At 38.4% G+C, this 15,000-nt stretch overlaps 1 protein-coding gene across 1 annotated transcript in view; it reads right to left on the minus strand.

Annotated features, from left to right (window-relative positions):
* Positions 1–15,000, minus strand: part of LOC133568030 (collagen alpha-1(XI) chain-like) — a 100,500-nt gene that overhangs the window by 7,653 nt on the left and 77,847 nt on the right. The window contains 14 exon segments of the mRNA XM_061919723.1: positions 1–109; positions 180–233; positions 314–349; positions 426–479; positions 4,597–4,704; positions 4,773–4,826; positions 4,898–4,951; positions 7,220–7,327; positions 7,405–7,458; positions 10,072–10,092; positions 10,094–10,126; positions 10,242–10,258; positions 10,261–10,294; positions 10,382–10,435. The exon segment at positions 1–109 is cut by the window's left edge and continues 144 nt beyond it. Coding sequence (XP_061775707.1) covers positions 1–109; positions 180–233; positions 314–349; positions 426–479; positions 4,597–4,704; positions 4,773–4,826; positions 4,898–4,951; positions 7,220–7,327; positions 7,405–7,458; positions 10,072–10,092; positions 10,094–10,126; positions 10,242–10,258; positions 10,261–10,294; positions 10,382–10,435 — 790 coding nt within the window.

A 15,000-nucleotide genomic window follows, 5' to 3' on the forward strand; every position in this document is an offset into this window, starting at 1 on the left:
CCGTGCCGTAGTCGGCCAGCGGCTCATCTCCCTGCCGCTCGGCCTGACGCTTGGTCTTCCTGGACACGTGCTGGATGGGCAGCGGCTGGATGAAGTCGCCCGGCGGACCCTGCGGCGTGGACCGAGGACGTTAAGTCAGGGACTATTAAATACAAAGGACGCAGTGCATTCAAACATACAGGAGGTCCCGGTGGTCCAATCAGTCCATTGTCTCCTTTCTGACCGGCTGAACCCTGGAGAGAGACACAGCAGTCATGAGGAACCATGATGAGGAAAACTCCCCCCCCAAAAATGACCAAAAACCAGAACTTACTGATGATCCCTTGGAGCCTTTCTGGCCATGGGTTCCCTGTTTCAAAAACAAATGAATCAACATGGTGGCCCAGCTCAAGTGACGAAACACAAACAAATAAATGTGGACTTACAGGAATACCAGGAGGACCAGGAGGACCCAGAGGACCTTGTGAGCCGCCAAGACCCTTTATGAAGGAAAACACGTTACATTACATTGAATTCTATTTATATAGCGCTTTTCTCAAGTGACTCAAAGCGCTTTTACATAGTGACACCCAATACCTAAGTTACATTTAAACCAGTGTGGGTGGCACTGGGAGCAGGTGGGTAAAGTGTCTTGCCCAAGGACACAACGGCAGTGACTAGGATGGCAGAAGCGGGAATCGAACCTGCAACCCTCAAGTTGCTGGCACGGCCGCTCTACCAACCGAGCTATGCCGCCCCAGATAAACAAACAGACAAACAAACAGTGTGCAGGGTTACAGAACAAGAATGCTCGTATAAGATGGGAAAAAAGCTAAATGCTGGGGAAGGATGAGTAAAAAAATACAATCCGGACTGGGCTCCGAAGGGGGCCCAGTCTGGAGTGGGAAAAAAACCTCCATAGCAAAGCATATATATACATATTACAACATGCATCTCGAGGTGTGGTCCTCTCCAAGGTTTCTCATAGTCATTCGCATTGACATCCCACTGGGTTGTGAGTTGTCCTTGCCCTTATGAGGGATCTGAACCAAGGATGTCGTTGTGGGTTGTTGACTGGAATCTCTCACTATTATTTTAGATCCATTATGGACTGGACTCTCACAGTATTAACTAGATCCACTATGGACTGGACTAACTAGAGCCACTATGGACTGGACTCTCACTATTATGTTAGATCCACTATGGACTGGACTCTCACACTATTATGTTAAATCCACTATGGACTGGAATCTCTCACTATTATGTTAGATCCATTATGGACTGGACTCTCACAGTATCAACTAGATCCACCATGGACAGGACTAACTAGATCCACTATGGAGTGGACTCTCACACTATTATGTTAGATCCACTATGGACTGGACTCTCACACTTGTATGTTAAATCCACTATGGACTGGAATCTCTCACTATTATGTTAGATCCATTATGGACTGGACTCTCACAGTATTAACTAGATCCACTATGGACAGGACTATCTAGACTAGATCCACTATGGACTGGACTCTCACACTATTATGTTAGATCCACTATGGACTGGAATCTCACTATTATGTTGGATCCACTATGGACTGGACTCTCACACTATCATGTTAAATCCACTATGGACTGGAATCCCTCACTATTATGTTAGATCCATTATGGACTGGACTCTCACAGTATTAACTAGATCCACTATGGACAGGACTAACTAGAGCCACTATGGACTGGACTCTCACACTATTATGTTACATCCACTATGGACTGGACTCTCATTATTATGTTGGATCCACTATGGACTGGACTCTCACACTATTAAGTTAAATCCACTATGGACTGGAATCTCTCACTATTATGTTAGATCCATTATGGACTGGACTCTCACAGTATTAACTAGATCCACTATGGACAGGACTAACTAGATCCACTATGGACTGGACTCTCACACTATTATGTTAAATCCACTATGGACTGGAATCTCTCACTATTATGTTAGATCCATGATGGACTGGACTCTCACAGTATTAACTAGATCCACTATGGACAGGACTAACTAGATCCACTATGGACTGGACTCTCACACTATTATGTTAGATCCACTATGGACTGGAATCTCTCACTATTATGTTCGATCCATGATGGACTGGACTCTCACAGTATTAACTAGATCCACTATGGACAGGTCTAACTAGATCCACTATGGACTGGACTCTCACACTATTATGTTAGATCCACTATGGACTGGACTCTCACACTATTATGTCAAATCCACTATGGACTGGAATCCCTCACTACTAACGTCAAAGAAGAAAGCTGTAGGTGGGACGCTTTTAGCCTTTAGCCACACAAACACAGCCGCTGTTTCCTTATTTAAAATTCCCGAAGGTGAAGCTTTACTATGGATCAGAGCGGTCAACTACATGTCAACCGGCAGTTTTCGGTGAGGAAATTGTGGTAATAAGTCGCCTCTTACCGGAGACATCAGCGGAGCTTGCATCCTCCTGCAGCTGCCCTCAGAGACTCTGGCGTCAACACACTCCTCGGACTTTCAGGTACTATTTAATCTCACTAAAACACTAGTAACTAGAGATGCGCGGATAGGCAATTATATCATCCGCACCCGCATCACCAAAGTCGTCATCCACCCGAACCAACATTTTATCAGGACCGTACCCTTCCGCCAACCGCCCTCTGAAATACATCAGAGGTGGTCCGCCTTTACCACCCACAGAGCTATTTAAACCTGTTTCACAGAGTAATGAAGACAATTGGAGCCGCTAACGTTCCCGCGACTATCCATTAGCGTTCATCCTGATGACAAGAATATGGGCGTGCTATGAAGCCATTGCCTCAGACACCTTCAACAACATGTACAAACCGATTGTTGGTCCGGCAACACAGTGCCTTATTGCAGTGAAGGGACTTGACTGGCCTGCACAGAGTCCTGACCTGAACCCGATAGAACACCTTTGGGATGAATTAGAACAGAAACAGCGAGCCAGGCTTTCTCGACCTACATCAGCTGTGTGACCTCACCAATGCGCTTTGAGTCACTAGAGAAAAAGCGCTATATAAATATAATTCACTTCACAGTGCCAAGCAGGGACGTAACGGGTCCCATTTTTTTTTCGTCTTTGGTATGACTCGGCTGGGGTTTGAACTCACAACCTACTGATCTCAGGGCTAGAATGAAGGTTTTAAAAAGTCCTGACTTAAACGTGTGGACAATGCTGATGAAACAAGTCCATGTTAGGAAAAAAAGGCAACAAATTTAGTTGAACGTCACCATTTTTGTCAAGAGGAGTGGTCAAAAATCAACCAGAAGCTTGTGGACGGCTACCAAAAGCGCCTTATTGCAGTGAAGGGGACTTGACTGGCCTGCACAGAGTCCTGACCTGAACCCGATAGAACACCTTTGGGATGAATTAGAACAGAAACAGCGAGCCAGGCCTTCTCGACCTACATCAGTGTGTGACCTCACCAATGCGCTTTGAGTCACTAGAGAAAAAGCGCTATATAAATATCATTCACTTCACAAAGTGTAGCTGCATTATGATGTGCGGTGATGTTCTCTAATGACCACAAGTCTCGAAGTATACAAAGTATTTCAATGGTTGGAATCTGGAATCTGCGCTTTCGCGTAATATTTTAGTAACTATCGTATTTTTCGGACTATAAGTGGCAGTTTTTTTCATACTCAGGAGCGACTTACGTGTGAAATTATTAACACATTACCGTAAAATATCAAATATTATTTATCTCATTCGCGCAAGAGACGAAGAAAATGTCGGCAATCGTCACAAACACGTCAACCAATAAGAATTCGGCGGGGGAGGGTCATGGCAGAAGTGCATTGTGGGTAATGGGATGCTAACTGCTATATGCTAATGACGTAGCTATTAAAATGGATCATTTCAACGTTGGCGGTAACTTATATTATATTATTATATTCTTTATTTTCATGTACATTCTGGGTATCTCATTGAGTAAAACATTTTTGGAAAACATTATTGTGAGGTTTTGTATTGGTGTTCCTAAAAATAGATAAACCGGCCCCCCCAGACACAAATGTGGCCCCCGAGTCAAAATAATTGCCCAGGTCTGGTGTAAAAACTCTGAAGTGGGAAAGGGTTAGGATTAAATAAGATTAGCTTTTTCTTACTCCTTTTCGGACATGATGTAAAGTGAATGATATGAAATTGTGTGATTTATAGTGTTTTAAGTGAACTAAAGAAAGAAAAAAATATACATGAAGTATCACAAGGTATATAACTGTGGGGAGGCGTGGACTGCGAGCAAGCAGCGAGGCGGGGTCGCGCCGGAATCAACCCCGCAGATATTATCAGGTGCGTTGGTCGCCCAGCCCGGCACAATTTAAATCTCCTTTCGCAGTGTCTAAAAGGGCAGCTGGGGGGAAAGACGGAGAAGGAAGCCGATGCTGAGCGCGAGAAGAAAAGAGCACGAGGAAGACGAAAAAGCCGGAGCGGAAGAGCGAGCAGAAATATTGCAAAATAAAAGAAGTCTACACCTGCTCGACGGATTGTTATTTCCTGGGTGGTCCTGAGAACCCTCACGACGAGGGCTCGAGACCGTCACAATAATACTGATAAAAACTCACCGCTTCACCCTTGCCACCAGCTGCTCCCTGGGTTCCGGGCAGTCCTCTGTCTCCCTTCTCTCCGGCATCACCAGGGGGTCCGATCAGACCGATCAGACCAGGATGGCCCTAAGTATCAAAGGAAGGACACATTTACCCCTTCATGTTCGTCAGGAAGAATGGAAAAAAGCGCTTACTTTCTCGCCCTTGAAGCCAGAGTCACCCTTCATGCCAAGAAGTCCGGGTGGGCCCTGAGGGAGGGGGAGTCAGGATGATGAGACAGTACAGAATGCGTTTTTTGGCAGGAGTTTTAAAATCTTACCAAAGGTCCGGGAGGTCCATCTTTTCCAGAACTGCCGGGAAGTCCTTGCTCGCCCTAAACAAAAATTGAGGATTTGACTCCCCTGTCTTGACTTGTTTTTTACAAAAGTTCTAACTCAGGGGTCACCAACCTTTTTGAAACCAAGAGCTACTGATTCATGCAAAGGGCTACCAGTTTGATACACACTTAAATAAATTGCCAAAAATAGCCAATTTGCTCAAATTGGCTTTAATAAATAAATATATATATATATATATATATATATATATTAAAAAATGGGTATTTCTGTCATTCATTCCGTCATACATTTTTTTTCCTTTTACAGTAGGTTTTTTTGGTCGAGAATAAATGATTTAAAAAAAAAAGACTTAATTGAACGGTTTAAAAGAGAAAAAAACGAAAAAAATGAAAATTACATTTTGAAACATATTTTATCTTCAATTTCGACTGTTTAAAATTCAAAATTCAAGCGAAAAAAATGATGAAAAAAAACTAGCTAATTTGAATCTTTTTGAAAATTTTTTAAAAATGAATTTATGGAACCTGCTATGAGGTGGCGACTTGTCCAGGGTGTATCCCGCCTTCCGCCCGTTTGTAGCTGAGATAGGCGCCAGCGCCCCCCGCGACCCCAAAAGGGAATAAGCGGTAGGAAATGGATGGATGGATGGATATATATATATATTAAAAAATGGGTATTTCTGTCTTTCATTCCGTCGTACATTTTTTTTCCTTTTACGGTAGGTTTATGGTCGAGAATAAATGGTTTAAAAAAAAAAAGACTTAATTGAACGGTTTAAAAGAGGAGAAAAAAACAAAAAAAATGAAAATTACATTTTGAAACATATTTTATCTTCAATTTCAACTCTTTAAAATTCAAAATTCAACCGAAAAAAATGAAGAAAAAAAACTAGCTAATTTGAATCTTTTTGAAACATTTTTTAAAAAAGAATTTATGGAACCTGCGATGAGGTGGCGACTTGTCCAGGGTGTACCCCGCCTTCCGCCCGATTATAGCTGAGATAGGCGCCAGCGCCCCCCGCCACCCCAAAAAGGAATAAGCGGTAGGAAATGGATGGATGGATGGAATTTATGGAACATCATTAGTAATTTTTAGTGATTAAGATTAATTTTAAAATTTTGATATGTTTTAAATAGGTTAAAATCCAATCTGCACTTTGTTAGAATATATAACAAATTGGACCAAGCTATATTTCTAACAAAGACAAATCATTATTTCTTCAAGATTTTCCATTTTTAAAAGACATTCAAAAGACTTTGACATTTTTTTAAATTTGATTCTACAGATTTTCTACATTTGCCAGAATATTTTTTTTGAATTTTAATCATAATAAGCCCTAGTGTGTGAATGTGAGGGTGAATGTTGTCTGTCTATCTGTGTTGGCCCTGCGATGAGGTGGCGACTTGTCCAGGGTGTACCCCGCCTCCCGCCCGATTATAGCTGAGATAGGCGCCAGCGCCCCCCGCCACCCCAAAAGGGAATAAGCGGTAGAAAATGGATGACTGGATGGAATTTATGGAACATCATTAGTAATTTTTACTGATTAAGATTAATTTTAAAATTTTGATGACATGTTTTAAATAGGTTAAAATCCAATCTGAAACTTTGTTAGAATATATAACAAATTGGACCAAGCTATATTTCTAACAGATTTTTCATTTTTAAAAGAAATTCAAAATACTTTGAAATAAGATTTAAATTTGATTCTACAGATTTTCTAGATTTGCCAGAATATTTTTTGGGAATTTTAATCATAAGTTTAAAAAAATTTTTTTTCACAAATATTCTTTGTCGAAAAAACAGAAGCTAAAATGAAGAATTAAATTAAAATGTATTTATTATTCTTTACAATAAAAGAATAAAAATGCTTGGAACTTTGATTTAAATTGTCAGGAAAGAAGAGGAAGGAATTTAAAAGGTAAAAAGGTATGTGTTTAAAAATCATAAAATAATTTTTAAGGTTGTATTTTTTCTCTAAAATTCTCTTTCTGAAAGTTATAAGAAGCAAAGTAAAAAAATAAATGAATTTATTTAAACAAGTGAAGACCAAGTCTTTAAAATATTTTGGGGGATTTTCAAATTCTATTAGAGTTTTGTCTCCCTTAGAATTAAAAATGTCAAGCAAAGCGAGACCAGCTTTCTAGTAAATAAATACAATTTAAAAAAATAGCGGCAGCTCACTGGTAAGTGTTGCTATTTGAGCTATTTTTAGAACAGGCCAGCGGGCGACTCATCTGGTCCTTACGGGCGACCTGGTGCCCGCGGTCACCGCGTTGGTGACCCCTGGTCTAACTGGTACTCACAACCGGGCCGGGGATTCCTCGCAGACCCTCGGCGCCAGGTTTGCCTGAAGGTCCCTGAGCTCCCACAGGTCCGGTCTTTCCAGGAGGTCCCTCAGCTCCAGATTCTCCCTGAACGGGGGGAAAAAAAGTGAAATTCTCAAAAAGGAGTTCTATCAGAAGGCTAAAATGAAAGAATGATCAATCACCTTGGATCCCTTCTCGCCTTGTCTTCCCGCCTGACCTACAGGTCCAAGGGGTCCCTTTCAGGCAAAACAGGATGACACATTAAAAAAAACAAAAACATGACCTCATTGAGTAAAGAGTGATGGACGGACGTTATTCTAGTCCGGCAGCTGGTGAACGAGTTGACCTTCAGAGGGTGCCTGCGCCGCCTGGACCATTATGTTGCAAACACACGAGCTAAAAGCATGGCAGCGTTTGGGCCGCACAGCCTCAGGTCAGACTCTCAGGAAGTGGGTTGTCGCGTGCTATTAGCGGCTCACAATAATCAAATATGTCCGACAAAAGCCATCCGCGGTGGAATTTCAATGTAGGCTATGAGCATGTGAGTGCATTAGTAGTGTGTGTGTGTGTGTGTGTGTGTTGTGTTGTGTGTCTGTTGCGGGTACCCAAGCGTGCACGTGTGCTGATGTTGTCGAGCATCCACATGCTATTTTTTTTTAGATACAAGATAGATACATTTTTTGCATAAAAATACATTTAAAAATAAAAATAAGATACAATTCATCGCAATTACCGGTCATTTAAATATTTGTAAAGAATAGTATGATGATTATTTCAAATAATTTATACAATTTTTTTTTACAACTAATTAAGTTAATTAAAAATGAATTTAGAAAAAAAAAGGGGCAGCACGGTAGGACAGGGTTAGTGCATTAAAATACAAATTATCAATATTACCGGTAATTTAAATATTGTAAATAATAATATGAAGGTTATTTAAAAGAATGAAAAAATATTAAGAATACTATTAATTAATTAATTAAGTTAATAAAAAAATAAATTAAAAAAAAGGGGCAGCACGGTAGGACAGGTGTTAGTGCATTTGCCTCACCATATTTTTTGCATAAAAACACAATTAAAAAATACAAATAAAATACAATTTATCAATATTACCGGTAATTTAAATATTGTAAATAATGATATGATGGGTATTTAAAATAATTAATGGAAAAGAAAATACAATTAATTGATTAATTTGATAAAAAAAAAAAAAGGGCAGCATGGTAGGACAGGGGTTAGTGCATGTGCCTCACAATATTTTTTGCATAAAAACACAATTAAAAGTACAAATAAAATACAATTTATCAATATTAACGGTAATTTAAATATTGTAAATAATAATTTGATGGATACTTAAAATAATGAAAAAATACAATTAATTAATTAAGTTAATTGGAAAAAAAAAAGGGGGGGGCAGCACAGTGGTACAGGGGTTAGTGCATTTGCCTCACAATATTTTGCATAAAAACACATTTAAAAATACAAATAAAATACAATTTATCAACATTACTGGTAATTTAAATATTGTAAATATTATGATTGTTATTTAAAAGAATTCATTTTAAAATAATAATTATAATTAATTAATTATTAATTAATTAAAAAAACAAAATCAATCAATAAAAAAAAAGTGTTAGCACAGTGGTACAGGGGTTAGTGCATGTGCCTCACAATATTTTTGCATAAAAACACATTTAAAAATACAAATAAAATACAATTTATCAATACTACCGGTAATTTAAATGTTGTAAATATTAATATGATGGTTGTTTGGAATAATTATTAAAAAAAAACTATTACAATTAATTAATTAATTAATTACGTTAATTAAAAAAAAAAGGGGGGCAGCACGGTGAACCAGGGGTTAGTGCATGGGACTCACAATATTTTGCATAAAACACGTTTAAAAATACAAATAAAATACAATTCATCAACATTACTGGTAATTTAAATATTGTAAATAATAATATGATGGTATTCAAAATAATTAATACAATTTTTTTTACAATCATTTAATTAATTAAATTAAAACAATTTTAAAAAAGGGGCAGCACGGTGGAACAGGGGTTAGTGCATGTGCGCCACAATATTTTTTGCATAAAAACACAATTAAAAATACGAATAAAAAACAATTTATCAATATTACCGGTAATTTAAATATTGTAAATAATAATATGATGGTTATTAAAAGAAAAAAGAAATACAATTAATTAATTAATTTAAAAAAATCAATAAATAATTTAAAAAAAAAAGGGGCAGCACGGTGGTGAAGGGGTTGGTGCATGTGCCTCACAATATGTTTTGCATAAAAACACATTTAAAAATACAAATAAAATACAATTTATCAATACTGCCGGTAATTTAAATATTGTAAATAATAATATGCTGGTTATTTAAAATAATTAATTAAAAAAAACTATTACAATTATTTCATTAATTAAGTTAATAAAAAAATAGATAAATAAATAATTCAAAAAAGGGGCAGCACGGTGGTTCAGGAGTTAGTGCATGTGCCTCACAATATTTTTGCATAAAAACACATTTGAAAATACGAATAAAATACAATTTATCAATATTACCGGCAATTTAAATATTGTAAATAATAATATGATGGTTAATTAAAATAGTTGATAAAAAAAATAAAAAATAAATAAATGATTACTGTACAGATAAATATATTGCATTTTTGCATATGCATCCAGGTTTATGGACGTATGTTATATTGTCTTTAAATTCAAGCGAGTTAATCCATTTTTGGGGGGAAATTGAGGGGATTGTTATGATGCGTTCAAGAGTCTTACGGTCTGAGGGAAAAAGCTGTTACAGAACCTGGAATAACCATCACTTACCCTTTTGCCAGGAGGTCCTGGTACTCCCAGCCTCGCCAGAAGGACCCGGGGGACCCTATTAAAACATAGTTTTTTCTTTAATTCGTTATATACGGAAATGTATTATTGTCCCTTTCATCTTGTTACATGTTTTGGACCAGTACAATTTATCAGATTGGGTTTTTACTCACTGGTTGACCAGCATCTCGTCGTCTCCCTTGTCTCCTGATAAACCATCAATGCCCTAAATGAGAAGACAAGTCAGTAAATAAAAGCTTCTGGTTATGACATCACACCGCCAGATCAATAAAGGGATACTTGGAAGACTTACAGCGGCGCCGGGTTCACCGGGTGGACCGGGGTCACCTGGGAAGCCGGCAGGTCCCTGCCAAAGAGGCGGAGAAAGTCAGAACTTGACCTTGTTCGGATTGTGTTGTTTTTTTTTTTTAAAAGGGGAACAATTTTAGAATTTTGATGACATGTTTTAACCCTTGTATTATGTTGGAAAAAATGACATTGATTTTGTTGCGGGTCGTTTTGACCCGCACTGTGTAAATGCACTCAAAACAATCAAGAAACAGGTTAAACCAATAATTTATTTTAAGTTATTTAACATTTAGAAAAGTGACATACATTTTTTTATTCCAATTGTATTATGTTATGGGTCAATTTGACCCATTTCAGTTTTTGTGTTGATCAAAGTACTGGTTATCCTTTCTTTTTCTGCTGAAATCTGGTGACTTTTCCTCATCTCGGGTCATGAACTGGTGTGTAAATCTGGACACTTTGTTGTGTAGTGGAATATTTGTGCAGAGTTTGTATAAAAAGATGATGTTGCGAGTCATTTGACCAGGCGCTTAGTGTAGGGTAAATAGCTGTACAGATCCATAAATAAACATGTCTCCTTGATGTACTTTTTACTTTGACGTACAAGTTGTTTGTATTTTGATTGTCTCTGAGACCCAGAGACCCTTGTCTCCTCCGATGTCATCCTTCTGGAGCTAATTTTTTGGTGAGTTTGTCAAAGAGATGACATGAGAACAGTGACAAGGACAAGTTTGAGAAAGTTCCCTCTCCTCACACACTGGCTCTGGGGTCTCAGAGGCAATCAAAATAAAAACAATTGTACATCAAAGTAATAAGTACATCAAAGAGACTTGTTTATTTAGGCTATTTACCCACATTAAAGAGCCTGGGTCAAAATGACCCACAACATCATCTTTGTATACAACTCTGCAAGGACATTCCACTACTCAACAAAGTGTCCAGATTTTTCACACCAGTTCATGACCCTAGATGAGGAAAAGTCACCAAATTTCAGCAAGAAAAAGAAAGGATAACCAGTACTTTGATCAACACAAAAACTGAAATGGGTTAAATTGACCCTCAACATAATAGAAGGGTTAAATAGGTTAAAGGGGAACATTATCAGCAGACCTATGTAAGCGTCAATATAAACCTTGATGTTGCAGAAAAAAGACCATATATTTTTAAAAACGATTTCCGAACTCTAAATGGGTGATTTTGCAAATTAAACGCCTTTTTATTATTGCTCGCGGAGGATGTAGTCAACCACCATTTTATCAAACACATAAAAATTGGGTCAAATCAGCTCTGGTATTTTCCGTTTTTTCGACTGTTTTCGTACCTTGGAACATTGTGCCTCGTCGTTTTGTTGTCGGAGGGTGTAACAACACGATCAGTTTTACGTCGATCATTTACGTCGAATCTGCATCGATTAGCGCGGCATGCTAATCGATGCTAACATGCTATTTAGGCTAGCTGTATGTACATTTGTAGCTATATTTGCATCCCAGCCTTTCCCTGCACCCACAGTTAATGCAAACAAACACTTACCAATCGACGGATTTAAGTAGCTCCAGTGTCACAAGATGCGAAAGTCCCGATCGTTTGGTGCGCACATTTTACCGGCGATGCTAAGGCAGACATGGCACAGAGATGTATGGACATCCTGCAGATGCATTTCGACGGTAAAGTCAACAAAATCACAAGTGAGTTTTGTTGATGTTATTGACTTATGTGCTAATCAGACATATTTGGTCACGGCATGAATGCCAGCTTAATTGATGCTAACATGCTATTTAGGCTAGCTGTATATACATTTGTAGCTATATTTGCATCCAGCCTTTCCCTGCACCCACATTTAATGCCAAACAAACACTTACCATCGACGGGACTTAAGTTGATCCAGTGTCACAAGATGCGAAAGTCCCGAACGTTTGATCCGCACATTTTACCGGCGATGCTAAGGCAGACATGGCCGAATAGCGTCAATAGCTTCAGTTTCTTCTTCAATTTCGTTTTCGCTATCTGCCTCCATGCTCCAACCATCCGTTTCAATCCATGCATCATTTGTTGAATCGCTTAGGCCAGGGGTCGGGAACCTTTTGGTTGAGAGAGCCATTAAGCCAAATATTTCAAAATGTATTTCCGTGAGAGCCGTATATATTTTCAACACTGAATACAACTAAATGCGTGCATTTTTAAGTAAGACCTGTCATTTCTTGTGATCATTTTCTGTTAATTGTTATGTTCTGTTTTGTTTTTGACTCCATTAGTTCCTGTTTTTGCGCACCCCGGTTTTGTTTTTGTTTCCATGACTACCAATCAGTTCACCTGTTTTCACGACTCACACACCTGATTTACTTGAACTCATGTACCCGTTGTCAATCACCACGTCACCATTTGAGCCTGTAGTTGCCAGGCAGTCAGCCTGGCAACTACACACCCCCTGTCACCTCCTACACACCTATGTTATCCATGCTCTTTCTAGGGTCCAAGTATGTTTTTCATGCCATAGTTTGTAAGTTTTATTTTATGTTCATAGTTCTCCCATTGTGCGAGTTTTAGTTTTCATAGCCAAGTTTTTAACCTCCACTGAGAGCGCCTTTTGTTATACCCTTTGTTTTGTAATATTTTTGAGGTTAAGATTAAAATGTCATTACCTTCACGCATGGTCCGTTCAATCGCTTTGCACCACGGGAAAACAAACCACACCATAGTCCAGGTCTTGATAAGACCACATTTTTAGAGTATAATAAGTCTTTTATTCTTTTTAATAACATTGTTATTTTAAATTGAACCAATAATAAATATATTACTTCTTACCATTGGACAGGTGAGATAGAAAACGGATGGTTGGATAAAAATGCATGAGAATATTTTATAATTTGAAAGTTATTTTTAACACTGTGATTACCATTGTAATTATTAATTAAAGCTGCAAGCAGCGTTGGACGGGTCTGCTTTGGCCGCTGCCAAGCCCTGGTCTAAGTCAGACCTACATGAGGTCTTTGTTTCATGTCTCTACGACATTCCTAACAGAAGTTACAAGCAGTTTTGTCTGGGTTTTTTCCTAGGGGGCGCTGGAGCGCAATTTTGACTTTTGGGGTTTGGTTTTTTTATTAGATGGCAATTTTCGCCAGTCCTGATGTGTGTGTAAAATTTGGTGAGTTTTGAAGCATGTTAAGGGGGTCAAATTACAGATCAGCGTTTCTGGATGTTGTTGATAAATGGCTTTCGCTTTGCATAGTAGAGCTTTAACTTGCACTTTGAAGCATTTTAAGGGGGTCAAATTACAGCTCAAAGAGGCAAAAATGACGTTTTTTAGGAAACTTTGCGCAGGGGTTCTTTGAAGGCGCGTAAAATCAGAACCGGAGCAGTAATCACAACTTTGTTGGATAGTTTTAATCAAAAGGGTTCAATCTCTCTCCTGTGCGAGTTTGAAGCCGAAACGACAAACGCACTCGGAGGAGTTTACGTTTGAAAAAGGTGACAGGTTTTTACAAAACTTTTATTTTGAAGGGGTAATTTTTAACTTACTGTTTATTTTTGCCGAAGGATGTCAATCATCTAAATGTAGGTCTAAGTGAGACCTACATAGAAGTTTTTGTTTCATGTCTTTCCGGCCTTCCTACTGGAAGTTACAAGCAATTTTGTTTGTGTTTTCTTCCTAGGAGCAGTTTTTGCTGTGTTTTATTAAAAAATTGCGCTAGAGCGCATTTTTTAAATGTTGGGTTTAGTTTTTTCATTAGATCGCAATTTCTGCCAGTACTGATGTGTGTGCCAAGTTTGGTGATTTTTGAAGCATTTTAAGGGGGTCAAATCACAGTTCAAAGAGGCAAAAATAGCATTTTTTGCGAAAATGTTGTATTGAAGGGGTTTTTGCCAACTTTTTGTTGATTTTTGCCCGAGAAAGTAAAATTATGAATCGTAAGTCTCAGTCAGTTCTACATAGAAGTTTTTATTTCATGTCTCTACGACATTCCTAATGGAAGTTATGATCAGTCAGTTGTTGTTGATTTTTTCCCTAGGGGGCGCTAGCGCGCAATTTTCATTTTTGGGGTTTGGTTGCTTAATATCTTGGGAAGGTTTGCTATACCGACGTGTGTGTCAAATTTGGTGAGTTTTGAAGCTTGTTAAGGGGGTCAAATTAGGGTGCGAAGGTGCGGAATAATAATAAAACAGCAGTTTCAATTAGGGTCCGCAGGCCCATTGCAAAAGGACTCCTGTGGAGTCCTTTTGCAATGGGCCTGCGGACCCTAATTACTTATCGTGTTAAGCAATGTCAGCTAAGTTTTATCTGAGAGCCAGATGCAGTCATCAAAAGAACCACATCTGGCTCTAAAGCCATAGGTTCCCTACCCGTGGCTTAAGCTGCTGAAATCCGAGTCTGAATCCGAGCTAATGTCGCTATATCTTGCTGTGCTATCCGCCTGGATAGCATGTATATCAAAATGGACGGTGGCTCCACAGATAGCGAAAATCAGGCCCTTTAAAGCCTTTTATCGGAATATTCCACGATGGGTAAAATTTTGAAAAAGACTTCGAAAAATAAACGAAGCCACTGGGAACTGATTTTTACTGGTTTTAACCCTTCTGAAATTGTGATTTAGGACATGAACTTAAAGAAACTGTGGCATGAAATAA

The sequence above is a fragment of the Nerophis ophidion genome, linkage group LG14 (genome assembly GCF_033978795.1).
Source record: "Nerophis ophidion isolate RoL-2023_Sa linkage group LG14, RoL_Noph_v1.0, whole genome shotgun sequence".
In the NCBI taxonomy this organism is placed as follows: domain Eukaryota; kingdom Metazoa; phylum Chordata; class Actinopteri; order Syngnathiformes; family Syngnathidae; genus Nerophis; species Nerophis ophidion.